At 41.4% G+C, this 16264-nt stretch overlaps 1 protein-coding gene and 1 pseudogene across 1 annotated transcript; one reads left to right on the top strand and one right to left on the bottom strand.

Moving 5' to 3' along the window:
* Positions 1-8760: 8760 nt before the first annotated feature.
* Positions 8761-10555, bottom strand: LOC126603017 (uncharacterized; annotated as a pseudogene).
* A 4323-nt stretch (positions 10556-14878) lies between these two features.
* On the top strand, positions 14879-16042 carry LOC126603018 (aspartyl protease family protein 2-like). Its single transcript, XM_050269792.1, has 2 exons — positions 14879-15175; positions 15536-16042. Exons 1-2 carry the CDS (start codon positions 14879-14881, stop codon positions 16040-16042), a joined length of 804 nt encoding a protein of 267 aa, XP_050125749.1.
* The last annotated feature ends 222 nt before the right edge of the window (positions 16043-16264 follow it).

Genomic DNA, 16264 nt, shown 5'->3' on the forward strand with positions numbered 1-16264 from the left:
AAAACTATGAAAATAAGCTGTTTTAAGTATTTACCAAATACATTTTTTAGCTCAACTTTTTTTTCTATTCAATTTTTATAAAAAACAGCTCAGTACCAAATTAGTAATTAATATATTAAAGAAAGTGGGCCAAAAACAAGTATGAACAGTAGGATTTCTTATACTCCTCGGTCTCAACTTGGAGTCGGAACAGAAGTATGCATGTCAATCTGTGAGAATTAAAGCCATAAACCAGGGTTAGGATGTTGGTGAGGCATCAGCTTTTTGTCTAACAAATCTGTGACAGTGATTTTTTATTCAATAGCGCGCCGAAAACCTGGTCCTTGACAGTGGGATTGGATTCCTTCCGGCCAGGAAAATCCCATTCACATTCCCATTCTCGTGCATATCATATCATATCATATCATATGCTTCTCCTGTTCAACTAGACTTCAATAGTTTGAACTACTCAGTAGTACAGAAAATGAAAAATTAAAATTGAATTGAGAAAATATGATTTTTTTTTTCTCAACTGCCAATCTAATAGATAAAAAGTTAGACTACCTAGTAACCAAATTACTGAAGACAAAACCCCCTGCTCTACTCATTTTTTTTTCGTTGTTGTTTGGGCCTGAAATCTTGGGTTTGGGCTGAGTTGGTGGACGTCAACTCAAAAAGGAGGTTGTGAACTTCGGCTTAGTAGTGCAGTGCTAATGGAGTGGTCGAATCCTAGACAAAGTAGGATTGTTTGAGGATCAGGATTGACTTTTGGATGAGATTTGAATTAATTACTTAAGAATCATGATTGGTTTCTAGATGAAATATGAATCAATCGCATAATAAGTCTGGGTTCTAGACCCTAGTTCAAGTTGAGGAAGGCGAGACTCGGCGATGGTAGAGTTTTGGTGGAGAATGATTTGTGAGGAAATTGAAAATAATGCTAAGGAATTGCAATGCTATCAGATTCTCCAACTTGAGCATCATGAAATTTATTCTAATAAATATAAGAGATTGTGCAACAAGAAAAGGACTTTCAACTCAACACATAAATCAACGCTTTATGCAAAACCCTTTCACACCCTATTGTGAAATTGACATACTAACCGTTAACACAAATTTTCATTGGATAGACGGGTTTGGGTTAGTAGCCAACATACGACAATTGATTGGATAGATGGGGTTTTCCACAAACAACCAGTGAAGGCGACCGACTGGATAGATGGGGTAGCACAAAAGGATTGGAATTGTTTTAATTGGATGTAAAATCAATATTTCTCAATGGGGTGTTAGAAGAAGAGGTTTATGTTGAACAACCAAAGGGTTTCAAAATTAAAAATCCAGAAGATAAGGTGTATAGGGTTGAAGAAGGCTCTATATGGGCTAAAACAAGCACCTAGAGCATGGTATGGTGAAATAGATTCTTACTTCACCAAAATTGGGTTCTAGAGAATCTCTAGTGAAACTACCTTGTATACCAAGAAACAAGGAAACTCTGATATTCTCATTGTGTCTGTGTATGTTGATGATGTGGTGTTCATAGGAAACAATGAAGGAATGCTCACTGAGTTCAAAAATGATATGATGAAACATTAGGAGATGTCTGATTTGGGACTATTGCATCATTTCCTTGGCATAGGAGTTGTGCAAAATGATACTAGGATCTTCATTCATCAAATGAAGTATGCCAAGACCTTACTAGAGAAGTTTGGACTAAAAGATTGTAAATCTGTGTGCACTCCACTGATGTTAAATGCAAAGTTAATTAAGCCAAGATGATGGAATTGAGGATGTGGATCAAAGTTTATACAAAAGCATTGTGGGTAGCTTACTCTACTTGACAACAACAAGACCAAACATCATGTATGTTGCAAGCCTACTATTTAGGTTCATGCATTGTCCAACAAAAACTCATCTAGGAACTACAAAGAGGGTTTTGAGATATGTGCAGGGCACAATTAACTATGGGATATACTCTTAGAAAGGACGATCTTCAATTCTAATTAGGGGAGGCAATGAAGATCATTCAAAAACAGCCTCAGGGTATGCTTTTTCTTTTGGATCAAGTGCATTCTCATGGGCTTCTGTCAAGCAACAAATAGTTGCACTAACAATTGCAGAAGCTGAATATGTAGCTGCTGCAGAAGTAATATTTCAAGCCATTTGGCTCAAATTTGTGTTGAAGGATTTTGGTGAAGTTCAATTGGAAGCTACATCATCGATGTGTGACAATATGTTAGCAATTGCAATGACAAAAAACGTTGTGTCCCATCACAGAACAAGGCACATCAAAAGGAAGTACCATTTCATCAGAGACGTTTTGTAGTAGAATGTAACTACTCTAGTCACATCAAAAAACCCTCTACTGCAAAATTGAAGATCAAGTGACTGATATCTTCACCAAACCATTGCCTAAAGAGAGATTCACATATCTCAAAGATCTACTTAGTGTTCAGGCTAGAAACAACTTAAAAGGGAGTATTGGAATATAAGCTGCTTGTAGCCTTGAAGGTTTGAAGACATGACCAAATATGGATGAAGAATGTAACAGCTAGTTTTTTTCATTTAAACTGTAACGGCTAGTTTTTGTCGATAAGAATCCTAGTCATCCAAGAGAAGATGTAAGACTAAGATTAGAATTAGGGGAACTTTAACGAAAAGCTCCCGGTACTGTTCACTTTAACGAAAAACCACATTTTTATACTAAAAAGTCAATCATGGTACTATTCACTTTACTCTTTATTTTGTCTTTATCGTTAAAACTCAAAGTTTTCAAGCCATTTTCATTAGTTTTCCTTAAAATTAGTTTAGGGCTGTGATTTACATATCTAGCTGTCCATTAGTATTCCCTGCAATTTTGATAAGAATGTAGAAGAATGTTGATGATGAATATTGAATGAATGCACCAATCTAGCAATAATGTTTTGTAGAATGCAATATTGAAAATTTCTTTGTTTTGTTGTTTCTTTTACATCATTCTTCTCCCAAAATATCCAAATTGTAACAGTATTTACCTGTTAGAAACATGTTTTGACGGCTGAATAGAGCAGAATGGATATTACCAATCAGGTAATGCTAGGAAGACTAAATTTGTAGTCAAAATTTTACAAACTAAATGACCTGGAAGTTGATGATTGGATTATTACTTAAGCATTGATAAACATGATCATTTCTATTGGTGACACATCGTTTAGTTTGTAAATTTTATCTACAAATTTAGTATCCCTAACATTACCCTTACCAATCAATTATTTAGCTGAGGAGTGTGAGCTATAATAGTTTCTTTCCTTTAAAATAATGGGTAAGAACATGCCCGTGTATCTTATCTACGCCATTCTTTTTCCCTGCATCTCTCTTTCAAAAAATGGTACATATTTTTTTTACCATTTTCCGTACATTAACAAACATGGGATGATGATTTTCATTCTCAATTCTTTAGTGTATTATGCATACCAGTTGCTTGTTTTTCTTTTAGAAATTATTAGTGGGAGTAAATTTGGGAAGGGTGCTGAGAAATAGGTATGATTAGAGCACTATAAACCCTTCTTCAAAACTCAAGCTGCTGGGTGCGTATCAAATTAGTATTAATACTGATAAACACTTGAGTGCTACGGAATTTGCTTGACAGGAGGGAAAAAAGAGAAGTTATTTATTCAATTTCCTCCCTTTAGCCATCGGCGAAGTGATCAAACTACTGCAACGGAAAAGAGAAAGTTGGAAGCTCAATGTCAGAGACTAGAGGTGCTCCAGAGAAGGGGATATAATTTGGAAGAGCTGCTGCAGAATGTATGGGTAATAGGCTAGTTTACAAGAAGGGATCTTCATAGAATTCCACCGAACAATGTGCTATTTTCCATGATGAACTCGTGTGAATTGACAAGGTATCTAAGTTTATGTAACTTGTACGGAACTCTTTGGTTATCTTTTGAATGAATACACTAGATATGATGGATTGTATTGTTATGAAGGGAATACAAAAAATGTTAGTTTATCTCATGACTTAATTCCTTGATTGCCTTTGCCCTAGATGAATCTATGTTTTGACCAAAACAAAAGGTGTGATTCTGAAACCATTGGAAGAAGCTATATATGAAACATGCAACTCATTTAGTCGAAAACTAAACCACAACAAACAGCTACACGTTGTCAATTCGAACCACGACAACACGCAAAAGAGGTGTCGTTCCCTTATGCTTCTTGTTGTCTATATAGTTTTTTAACAACACTCCATCTCACCTTGTTGAAGGGGTAGTAAAGTGGAGGAAACAATAAGACAGTTGGAATTTGGATGATTAATCTTAGAGGTTATAATTAAAGAAGAAAGTGACAAAAATTACAATAAGACAATTGGAATTTGGATGATTAATCTTAGAGGTTATAATTAAAGAAGAAAGTGACAAAAATTACAATAAGACAATTGGAATTTGGATGACTAATCTTAGAGGTCCTGATTGACAAAATTGAAGGTTGGTAAGTGTGAACCAATGAGAGAGACGTATATAACTAGCGCAGAGCTAGGCTCTCTCAGTATATACAAATTGACCCTTTGATATATCACGACTTGTCCTACAAGTAAACTATACACATTAATACTAAAAATACAACATTTGTGAAGGGGGGAAAATGTTAACTTCACCCCTACCTAGAGGATGCCTTGTGAAGCCTCAAACTTTTATAACAAGCCAACAAATTAAAGAAGATAAGAAGATTAGGCCCTAAAATGTTTGCTAAACATTGTTGTCTAGCTCTATATAGATATGATGATAAATGAAACCGTGTGCTAGGTATTTCAACCATTAACTCTTTTGTTAGATGAATACATTTACGGTTAATTGCAAGTGTGAAAAAAATGAAAAACATGCATCGATAATGCCATGAAATGTAACTGATTGTATTTTTAGACAGATGCATCCTGCAACTGCATCCTAAAATATATTTGTTTGGATCAAAACTTGAACTTTGGGCTCAAGAAAGGAGCTGGCCCAAAAGGAGGCCTGAAGGGAAAGTCAGCCGAAGCCCAGTCGAAATCCAGAAAAGCAGAAAGGGCCTTTTCTGAATTGGTGCAGCTCATGAAGACCACTTGCTTACCTACCCAAAGGCCAAGTGGTATAGACTGACTAGCTACACAGCCCATAAAGTACTTTATGGTGGCAGTACATGTAAAATAGCTGATGAGTCATCACTCTTCAAACCGCATTCGGGCAAGGTTGCTGCTACAGGAGACCAAGCCGAGTTGTCTATATAAGAAGAAAGAGAAACCAGGAATAAGGACACTCAATCAAACAAACAAATGCAAGCACAAACTCTGCTCAAAGCCAGATTTGCCTTCAAAACGAAGCTGTAGTCAGCCCAAGCCTTCATCCCTCTCGGGACAAACCTTCATCCCTCGTGGGATAAACCTTCACTCAAACCCTTGTAATAGCTCTGCTACCTTGTTCAACCTTGCTGTAGTATCGATTCATCTTTTGTAAATCTCTCTCTCTCTCTCTAAAGTTTTCAGACCCTTGATAAACTACAAAGATAGGAACCTGTAAGACGACCAGGCTTGCCCGACCTTCTTTGTTTTTGTCTTTTCATTCATTAGCCTAGCAATATGTTGTATACTTCCAGTTATATTCAAGTTATTTCTAGCAAGATGACTATTAAAAGGCTTTCTCAGTACTCGGATCCGATTTGAATATATCTTCAATGTTCAAACCAGATCCAAGTCCTAAGCCCTCGGGCATGTAAATCTGATTAGTTAAAAGTCATTGTCCTCAAGGCATAAAAAAGAACCTTATGTGGACTTAACCCATCCACGACAATCCTTGATAAACGAGAAGTCCGAAGTTACTTGGGGCGCAAGTAATCGACCTACCTCTTAGTCTTATTTCTATTACATTATGATTATCATAGAACGCTTAAGCATGGGAAGGATTCTGATAGGAAACCTCAAGGCCTACACCTAAGGCCCCACGAAGGCACCTATTTGGATTCATTCCGTTCTGCGGTCTAGAACGTTTGAGTATAAGAACGAACTCTAATGGGAAGCCTCAAGGCCTACATCTAAGGCCCTACAAAGACATCTATTTGGGTTCATTCTACCTCTCGGACTCGGGTAATCAGAAGTATAATAGTTATAAGACTCATGCATTCATGAGAACAAATATGATGTGTTCGAGCACTGGTTTAGTTATTGATAGGAAGCCTCAAGGCCTACACCTAAGACCCTACAAAGGCACCTGTTATAACTAACACGGTTTCTCGGGTATATATATATATACAACCAAAACTCGACATCCATTTCACATCTGCCATACTGAAGATGGCAGTGGCACACCTGAGCACTTAAAAGTTAACCTTGATTGTGAGCCTCAAGGCCTACATCTAAGGCCCCACAAAGGCACCTTTCAAAGTTAACTATGTCCTTCTCTTTCAACCTTGCCCGACGAGCCTTACCCGAAGAGTCTTGCCTGACAAGACTTGCCCGACGAGACTTGCCCGACAAAGCCCGAAAGTGAAGCAGAAGCCCGACAGCAGCCCTCAACCGGCGCCAACCTCCCGGGGAGCTGTGTGCTCGTCGGCCAGGAAACATCCTCAACAGAAATTCCTGATGCGAACATAGTTTTGGCACGCCCGGTGGGATAATACACTTTGTGATCTTGCCCAACAGAGGGTTTCTCTTACCCTTTTCTCCTACGAATGGCAGATCAATCAGGAGATCCTTCTTCCCCATTAGGACGAATGGTCCTAGAAAGCCCAACCGCATCTGAGAGATCGGAAGGAAAGGGAACTAGTGAAGAACTACAAGCTACTATGATCCAAGTACTGAAAAGCATGGAAAGAATCTCCTTGGAAACCAAGGGAGAAGTGAGTAGGCTTTGTACATTAACAGGGAATCTACAGAGAAGACTTGATCTAGAGTTTTCTACTCCAAAAGGGGCTCAGGAAAGTGGGATGAGCCAAGTCACCATGAGAAGTGAACCAATCATTCCCTTATTCCCACTATTAAAAGAAGAAAAGGATAAGGGAAAGAATAAAGTGGTTTCTGAAGGGAATCAACCTGTGATAGAGCTAGTTCTGGAAAAAGAGCCTCCCAGCTTCCCATTATTATCATTTAATAATAGGAGGCAGAGCGAGCAAGAGAGAACGAAGTATGGAATGCCTGTAATGATAGGGGAGACTAGCAGAAAGGAGGGCACCACTACTTCAGATAAACCTCCACCTTACAGGCCACCCCCGTTGGCTAGTAAGGGAGTGGGAACTAACTGGAGGAAGCCCGAACCAAGGAGAGAAGCAGGTATGGGCAACGACTGGAGCCCAAAGATCGACACTGCTCTCATCGGTCATGATGATAATTCAGCTACTCAGCAGTTTAGGGAAGAATTGGCTGAGCTAAGAAAGACAGTAGCTCAAAATGCTCAACCGCGGGCTTGCCCAGTGTTTAGGGTCACTTACCAAAAGCCTTATCCTGAATATATTGACGAGCTCAATCCATTCCCTCTCTTCAAGATGCTTGCATTCCCAACGTTCATAGGTGAAGACAGTAGCGTGTCATTTAGAGACCACATTTTCAAATTCTCCAATCATTGTGTGGCATATGAGGGCAACCCAAATTATAAATTGAGGTTGTTTGGGAATTCATTGGCGGGTTTAGCATCTCAGTGGTACTCTCTATTACCCCCTAATTCTATTACCAACTAGGGGCAAATGGAGATGTCTTTCCACGAACAGTTTTACAGAATAGAGCCAGAATTGACTATCAATGACCTTGTTGAAGTCAAACAATACGATCATGAATCTACTGAGGACTTCATGATGAGGTTCAGGAAAACAAGGATGAGATGACAATTCCCCGTCAACCAAGCGCAGCTCATATCAATTGCTCAAAGGGCTCTAAAATTACCTTTGAGGAAGAGGTTTTATGATACACAATTCAACGAGCTGCAAGAATTGGTAATTGCTGCCACTAAGTATGAGAGGCTGTAGCAAGAAGAGCAACAAGTGAAGCACACTTCCAAGGTCCTTCCCTTCTACAAAAACAAAGCTGCAATTCATTGTGTGGAAGTGGGAGAAACCAGGCCAGATCATGAGGATGGCCATGATGAAGAAAACATAGATGTATGTGCCGCTGAAATGACCACACCTTTCAAACCACTGACGGTAAAGGGGCTAGTCCAACCTGTCAAAGATCAGAAGGTCGTAATGAACGATGATGGTTTCGTCCCTATGAAACCACCAAACTACCAGAGTTATTCGTTTGATTTGGCCAAGGCACCTGAGATCTATGAAGAACTGGTACGGGCAAGAGTAATTTTGCCCGACAATACCAAAAAGATGCCCAAACCAGAAGAACTCAGGGGGAAAAAGTATTGTAAGGTGCAATATACCTTCAACCATTCCATAGTTAATTGTGTCAAGTTTAGAGATTGGATACAAGATCTTATAGTGAAAGGAAAGCTGTTACTTGACTCGCCCCAAGCCAGTATGATGGTGGATACTAACCCTTTCCCTGAGGCTCCTATCAATATGATTAACCTCATTTTAGAAGAGCCAGGGTCACCATTTGGTACTGCAGAGAAAGAAAAGGTCCCAGGTTGTCCCAACACCCCTGTATGAATAAAAGTGCCAAGAAGGGGACCAAGGGACCAAGATCAGGTCCTAAGATTGGTGCTATCGAGGGAAGTCGAAGAAAGAAGAAAGTAAACAAGGGGGCAAAGAGTTGCCCGAAGTCAATTTAAACAGTACCAAGAGCAGAGGACAAAACACATGTTCATTCCAATAAGAAAGGGGTTACAAATCATCTTATTCTAAAAAATTGACATCTTCACTCAGGGTCACTATTCGAGAATGGTATGTCTGCATAATAGCAAATATCCTACTAGGTTCGGCCAAAACAGTATGGCTATTTACAAGTTGGGACCTAGTATGCTCTAACTCCAAGTTTGACTTCTCTACTCCCTCAATTTGGTTTTCGAGGGTATCCAGAAGAGTTGCTTGTTCAGCTTTAAGAGCAACCAGTTGTTCCTCCAGCTTTTGAATTTCAGAAGTAACAATTTGAACCCTTTCTTTTGTCCGCAAGCTTTCGTCCATCAACCGATCAACTTGAGCGGAGACGCTTGACTCTTTCTCCATAAAGCATCTTGCCCGATTAGCTTGTCTATCAGCTCTCTGGTATTGCTCCCTAAAAGCCCTCAAATTTTCAAAGAAAGAGAGAAAGGAATCATGCTGAGGTTTTGATAGCCGACCAGTTTTGAAAGACTCAGTTGTGACCTTTTCTAAATCACAAAGAGCCTTGAGGCTGAATAATGTAGTGAAGTCCTTCCTCGCCTATTCTTGGAAGACTTGTTGTTGCTCTGAAGAACTGGAGGTCGCTGAAGTATGTCTTGAGGATCTCAACCTCATCTCAAGCCGCTCAAGTGCTTCAAAAAGTTTGGGCAACTTAGCAGGGTTTGGGGACGCAAAAGGAGGAGGATCCTGCACTGCAGTTCCCTCTAATGAAGTAATGCCAACTGGGGGGGCAATCTCTGTCTGCCTGATCTTCTCAATTCCAAGGGGGGAATCTCAGTACCTCCAGAAGATAAATGAAGACGGGAGCGTTTTGATTTACGGACCAAATGAGGAGGAGAAGTTTCTTTTGGAACTTGCTGCGAAAAGCCAAAAGGCCAGGTCAAGACAATCTAAATGCAGTTGGAGGCAAAAAGAGGCTTTGGAGAGAAGAAATGTACCTGACTCAGCCCTGGGGTTTCACCAGGAAGAGTACTAATTCCTTGTTGGGGGGAAGATTCTTTACCACCAGCAAGAGAGGATAGAGCTGCACCTGAACCTGTACCAGTGCCCTATAGATATCCAAAGACAGCAGTAATTGTTAGTAAATAAATCGTAAGAGGAAAACAAGAAGAAAATATTCCTATACCTGAGTTTGGTCTTGAGGAGGAGAAAGAGGTTCATCAATATCAACTGTCGGGCAAACAGATACCCGCGAGATTGCTACCTCTAAGGCTACAGGAATCTCAGGAACTATGGGTTCATTATCTGATACCACTAAGGGAGGAAGTGGCTCATATACCGGAGAAGGCTGCAGAAAACATGAGCGGGAGTTAATTTGGAAGCAATATACGAGATTTTAATGTGAAAATAATGGCTCACCAAGTTACTGTCCTCATCCACGAAGTGCAACATAACTCCTGTAGATGGATCAAATTGAGAGGAAGGAGTTGCATCCAGAGCAGTAGAAGAAACCACAGACTTTAGAAGAGGGCCATGACTAGGCAAGGAGGCAGATGCCCCAGCCTAAATACAAATAGAAGAAGAGAAAAGATTCAGGCATTAGGTCTAGAAATTGGAGAGTTATCCAAGAGTTAGAAAGGAAGAGAAAGCACCTCTGAAGGGTTAACCTGGGAATGAGAGAAACTTGTCTCTCGGGCAAGTTGTGGAGAGGCCTCGGGCGGAGAAAGCTTTTCTTTTCTTGCGTCCTGATTCAAAGTAAACAGATTTTGAGTTTTGTGAAAACAAGAAGGGATGTGCAGATAAAAAATATAAATCATACCTCGAGTTCTTTGAGGACGGTACTTTGCAGTTCTTCAGCCTTTTTTAGCATGGCAACTCTTAATGGTTCCTCCTTAGAAGCAATGATTGGTCTTTTAGATGCTTGAGTTCCTGTTTTTCAAAGAAAACAAGAAACAGTTAGATAGAGGAGAAAGGTAGCAGTGTGATAAAGGAAAGCAGAAACTTACTGGAAGATTGTTGCTTCTTTCTGCCTGCCTAAGGGACTGGAGCAGATGGGGCTGATGACTTAGGAGAGGCAATAGTTTTTGCTCTCTTACTCTTTCTAGTAAGAGTTGGTCGTGTGGTTTTGGGTAGAAGTGCAGGATCAGGATCTGAAGCCTTAATCACAGCCGCTTTCTTTCGCTTGGGTGCTTTAATAATTGCCTCGGGTGTTTCTTCAGCTCCTGAATCCTCAAAGGATTCTGAAACATCCACACCTTCCCCAGCTTCTCGTCTTTCAGCCTCTGCGGCCGCCCCATGGAGAACTGCAGCATCAGCTGAGTCATCCTCGGACTCAATGGCTTCTGATTCAACATCCATTGGGGCTGCAGGGTCAAACAAAAGTAAGGATAGAAAGACTTCAGAAGGGAAACAGAATCAGGTTGAAAGAAAAGTACCTATCAGAAGTGACCGATTCTTCTCTTGGATCATCTCCTTCCAATGTTCAAGCTCGCCCGAGCTGGGGTATGACTTAAGAGAAAGTTGGTTGAAAAGGCGGTCATAAGTCTCTTTCAAATCTCCTCCATACTTCTTGGTCCATTTGTCTTCCCACCAAGAAGAAAAGAGCGAAGTACATTCAAAATTGAGAACGATGGACTTTCGGGTCGCTTGACTCATGACGTCAAGACTGCGTCGAGCAGCTCGAAATGTCACCTCAAGTGGAGTTAGTAATCGGAATGAAGTACCACAATGGATAGAGTCGAAGAACGGGACAGGAATGGCCTGCCTAAATCCCAACTGCCTGCTGCAAAAGTTAGGATGGTACACCTCCAAACCTCGGTCATATCTATTACCCCGAACTCCCCAGGCCAGGTCTCTCGGTTGAATGCAGCTAATGAATTTCTCCCTGCAAAAGGGGGTAGCATCTTTGCCAGGGGCATCTTGAAAGACTTGGTCAGAAAACCAAAGATATCTCCTCAAGACCGACGCACCCCATTCTAAATCTGATCGAGTCCTACAAACTCTGAAGAAGTAGAAGCAGGCAAAGGTGGAGTGGTCTATAGGGGCAGCTTCAGCCAAGATTCGGGTAGGGGCCACACCCTCCGGGAACTCCAAATTGGTAGCCCGAAACTCTGGGAAGTACCATTGAAGCCAAGTTTGTATCATCCATATAGGCCCATTCAAGTTGGTCTCAAATGGCTCGCCTTGAGTCATTTCAAAAAGGAGATGATAAAGATGGGAAATGAGGAATGGACCTGTAGCTACGTCATCAAAGTTATGAAGGGCTTCTACTAAGGGGATCTATTCAACCCTCAACCCTTTAGACTTGTTGGGGAAGATACGTTTGTTGAGCCAGTATAAGAGGAAATACATGTGCTCTTGATCTTTATCAACCTGAGAAGAGCCCGCCCCAAAATTCTCCTTTACAAAAGGAATGAATCCTTTGAAGGAGGTCCCATAACTGTTGAAAGTTGCAGAGTTATAGTTCAAAGAAAGGAAGGTAGTTGATGAACTTGAGCTTCCAGTGGTAGAGGACGGAACCTAGTCTTGAGTGACGTCCATTATCCTGCCCGAGGGCCTTAGACCGAAAATCTGGGCCATGTCAAGAATGGTTGGAGACATGGGGCCCATGCGGAAGTCGAAAGTATTCGTGCCCGAATTCCAGAAAAGGAGGGCAGAAACAAGCAATTCGGGCTTGGGAGTGATGGAAATCTTCGAGAGCATGATTAATTTGTAAATACCATTATCCATCCATCTCTTCTTAAAAGTGGGCTCTAATTCATCAATCCACTGAGCTCAAGCATGGTCGTTCATCAGAGGAAAGCCTCGTCGGTATGATGACCATTTGGATGAAGAGATGCCCGACCTAGCCGAATAGGGATTTGGGGAAAACCAATTATCCCTGGGCATGTTGCTTTCTACCACTGAAGGGACCCGAGAGATCCAGGCGGGACCCAATGATTGTGCCCCATGCACCTCAAAGAAGAGCTCGGAATGCAAACCTGCCTGAGGGTGATGCAGCCCGTTGAGTAGACGACGCAGAGTGGCAATTCCTTCGCCAGATTCATAGGAGGGTTGGGTTTGGTTAGATTCTGAAGCCATTTGATGAAGTTCGAGAAGGGGATACCAAAGAAGATGATGAGGGTGAAACCTTAGAGAGGGATTTCTTGCTGTAAACACAGGGGATTGTAGAGTTCAAACGCAAGGGATTCGTGGGATTTAATAAAGGAGCCTTTTCAATTAATATTGGCGCCTGGAATTCCAGGCTAAATATTGATTGAAGGGGGCACTGTTTGGATCAAAACTTGAACTTTGGGCTCAAGAAAGGAGCTGGCCCAAAATGAGGCTTGAAGGGAAAGTCAGCCGAAGCCCAGTCGAAATCCAGAAAAGCAGAAAGGGCCTTTTCTGACTTGGTGCAGCTCATGAAGACCACTTGCTTACCTACCCAAAGGCCAAGTGGTATAGACTGACCAGCTACACAACCCATAAAGTACTTTATGGTGGCAGTACATGTAAAATAGCTGATGAGTCATCACCCTTCAAACCGCATTCGGGCAAGGTTGCTGCTACATGAGACTAAGCCGAGTTGTCTATATAAGAAGAAAGAGAAACCAGGAATAATGACACTCAATCAAACAAACAAATGCAAGCACAAACTCTGCTCAAAGCCAGATTTGCCTTCAAAACGAAGCTGTAGTCAGCCCAAGCCTTCATCCCTCTAGGGACAAACCTTCATCACTCGCGGGATAAACCTTCACTCAAACCCTTGTAATAGCTCTGCTACCTTGTTCAACCTTGCTGTAGTATCGATTCATCTTTTGTAAATCTCTCTCTCTCTCTAAAGCTTTCAGACCCTTGATAAACTACAAAGATAGGAACCTGCAAGACGACCAGGCTTGCCCGACAAGGTTAAACCTTGCCCGACCTTCTTTGTTTTTGTCTTTTCATTCATTAGCCTAGCAATATGTTGTATACTTCCAGTCATATTCAAGTTATTTCTAGCAAGATGACTATTAAAAGGCTTTCTCAGTACTCGGATCCGATTTGAATATATCTTCAGTGTTCAAACCAGATCCAAGTCCTAAGCCCTCGGGCATGTAAATTTGATTAGTTAAAAGTCCTTGGCCTCAAGGCATAAAAAAGAACCTTATGTGGACTTAACCCATCCACGACAATCCTTGATAAACGAGAAGTCCGAAGTTACTTGGGGCGCAAGTAATCGACCTACCTCTTAGTCTTATTTCTATTACATTATGATTATCATAGAACGCTTAAGCATGGGAAGGATTCTGATAGGAAGCCTCAAGGCCTACACCTAAGGCCCCACGAAGGCACCTATTTGGATTCATTCCGTTTTGCGGTCTAGAACGTTTGAGTATAAGAACGAATTCTAATGGGAAGCCTCAAGGCCTACATCTAAGGCCCTACAAAGGCACCTATTTGGGTTCATTCTACCTCTTGGACTCGGGTAATCAGAAGTATAATAGTTATAAGACTCATGCATTCACGAGAACAAATATGATGTGTTCGAGCACTGGTTTAGTTATTGATAGGAAGCCTCAAGGCCTACACCTAAGGCCCCACAAAGGCACCTGTTATAACTAACACGGTTTCTCGGGTATATACATATATACAACCAAAACTCGACATCCATTTCACATCTGCCGTACTGAAGATGGCAGTGGCACCCCTGAGCACTTAAAAGTTAACCTTGATTGTGAGCCTCAAGGCCTACACCTAAGGCCCCACAAAGGCACCTCTCAAAGTTAACTTTGTCCTTCTCTTTCAGCCTTGCCTGACGAGCCTTGCCCGAAGAGTCTTGCCCGACAAGACTTGCCCGACGAGACTTGCCCGACAAAGCCCGACAGTGAAGCAGAAGCCCGACAGTAGCCCTCAACCGGCGCCAACCTCCCGGGGAGCTGTGTGCTTGTCGGCCAGGAAACATCCCCGACGGAAATTCCTGACGCGAACAATATTTATATATGCGTACTCCACACAGTCGTTCACATCAGTACACGACAAATATTGATCGAATCAGTTTTTCAAAGCTTAAGCAATGTTGTCTAGCAAATCACTTATTTTCTTTCTTGTTGTTGCTATGGCTGCAGGCACATCCTTAACTTTCACCAATAAAATAAAGCCCATTCCCTTCCTCCAAAACCATACCCTTGTCTATGCAAAAAATGTCGACGTTTCTAAAGCTCAGGCAATAACTATGTCCTCCTCACTCTGCCAAAACACAAGTGGTATAACGGCCCCTGTGAAGCGTTCATTTAATGGCTTTTTTTACGTGGAGCTCTGGATTGGGACGCCCCCAGTTAGGGCCAACGTGGCCATTGTCACAGGGAGCGACCTCACCTGGGTGCAATCCGCAGATTGCACCAAGTGTTTCCCCGTAGCTCTGCCAATTTACGATGGGATGAAATTAGCTACCTACATAGCCATGTCTCCTCATCATCCACTATGTCCTGATCCTTCTCCTTTTGGTCATAACGACACTTGTACGTACGAGGTTAGCTACTTGGGCGAACATTTGGAGGAAGAGCAGAACATCAGTGGCCAGTTTGGATGAGATGTATTTACCTTCAAATCTGAAATTCGTGGGCAGCAGGAGCAGCAACAACGGGTCACAAACGTTACGTTTGGCAGCGGGATAGTGAACCACCTTGATATTGGGCCTGAAGGTACAGAAGGGAACCCGATCGCATGGATTCTAGGATTAGCCTACATGGAGCCTAGTAGCTTCTTGAAACAATTGAGGAATTTCACCCTCAAAAGATTTTCTTATTGCCTTCCACTATATGTTAAATCAGCCAATGAAACACTGATACACTTCGGTAAAGCTGCGCAAGTTTCTGGTCTTAATGTGTAGACCACACCAATTTTTGGGCGCGGCGGACATTATGTGCAATTGAAGGGTATCAGTTTGAATGAGGGACTGCTCCCAATAGATCCAAAGTTGTTGGCGAAGCCAATAAGTGCAACGGTTATTGATTCAGGAACAGAGCGTAGGTTCATCATTGCCAAAGCCTATGTTGTCCTGGAACGAGCTGTGATAAGTTACTTCCAAGATTCCTATGGATGGAAGCCTATGAAAAACACTAGCAAACGTGTAGATTCTGACTTGTGCTACAAGATACACCGAGGAGGAAGGTATGAATTTCCAAAACTAACACTGCATTTTGAAAATGAATATATTGACTTGGATAGGCGTAGCTCATTCAAAGAGTACACTCGAGAAAATCAATTCTGCATGACAATTCTTCCCATAGATGACAATATGCAGAATAATGTACTCGAAGCCTGTCAACATGCAAATCACAGGTTTTTGTTTGATGTGGCTGATTTGAAATTATCCTTTGCTACTGAAAGTTGTTGATCACGAGTAGTAGTAGTAGCAGCTCTCTGACTAGTTTATGTGTATGTCCATTTATTGGACTACATGATAAGTAGTGTAATAAAATTTTAGTAATCATCGATCACATGGAATAACACCTTTTATTTCCTTTCCAGCTTGGTAAATTATTAGTTTGTTTGTTACGAATTGTTAAAAGTTGCGCTGGACACAGATTTATTGGCAAATTAAACTTCATGATTAACT

The sequence above is a fragment of the Malus sylvestris genome, chromosome 15 (genome assembly GCF_916048215.2).
Source record: "Malus sylvestris chromosome 15, drMalSylv7.2, whole genome shotgun sequence".
In the NCBI taxonomy this organism is placed as follows: domain Eukaryota; kingdom Viridiplantae; phylum Streptophyta; class Magnoliopsida; order Rosales; family Rosaceae; genus Malus; species Malus sylvestris.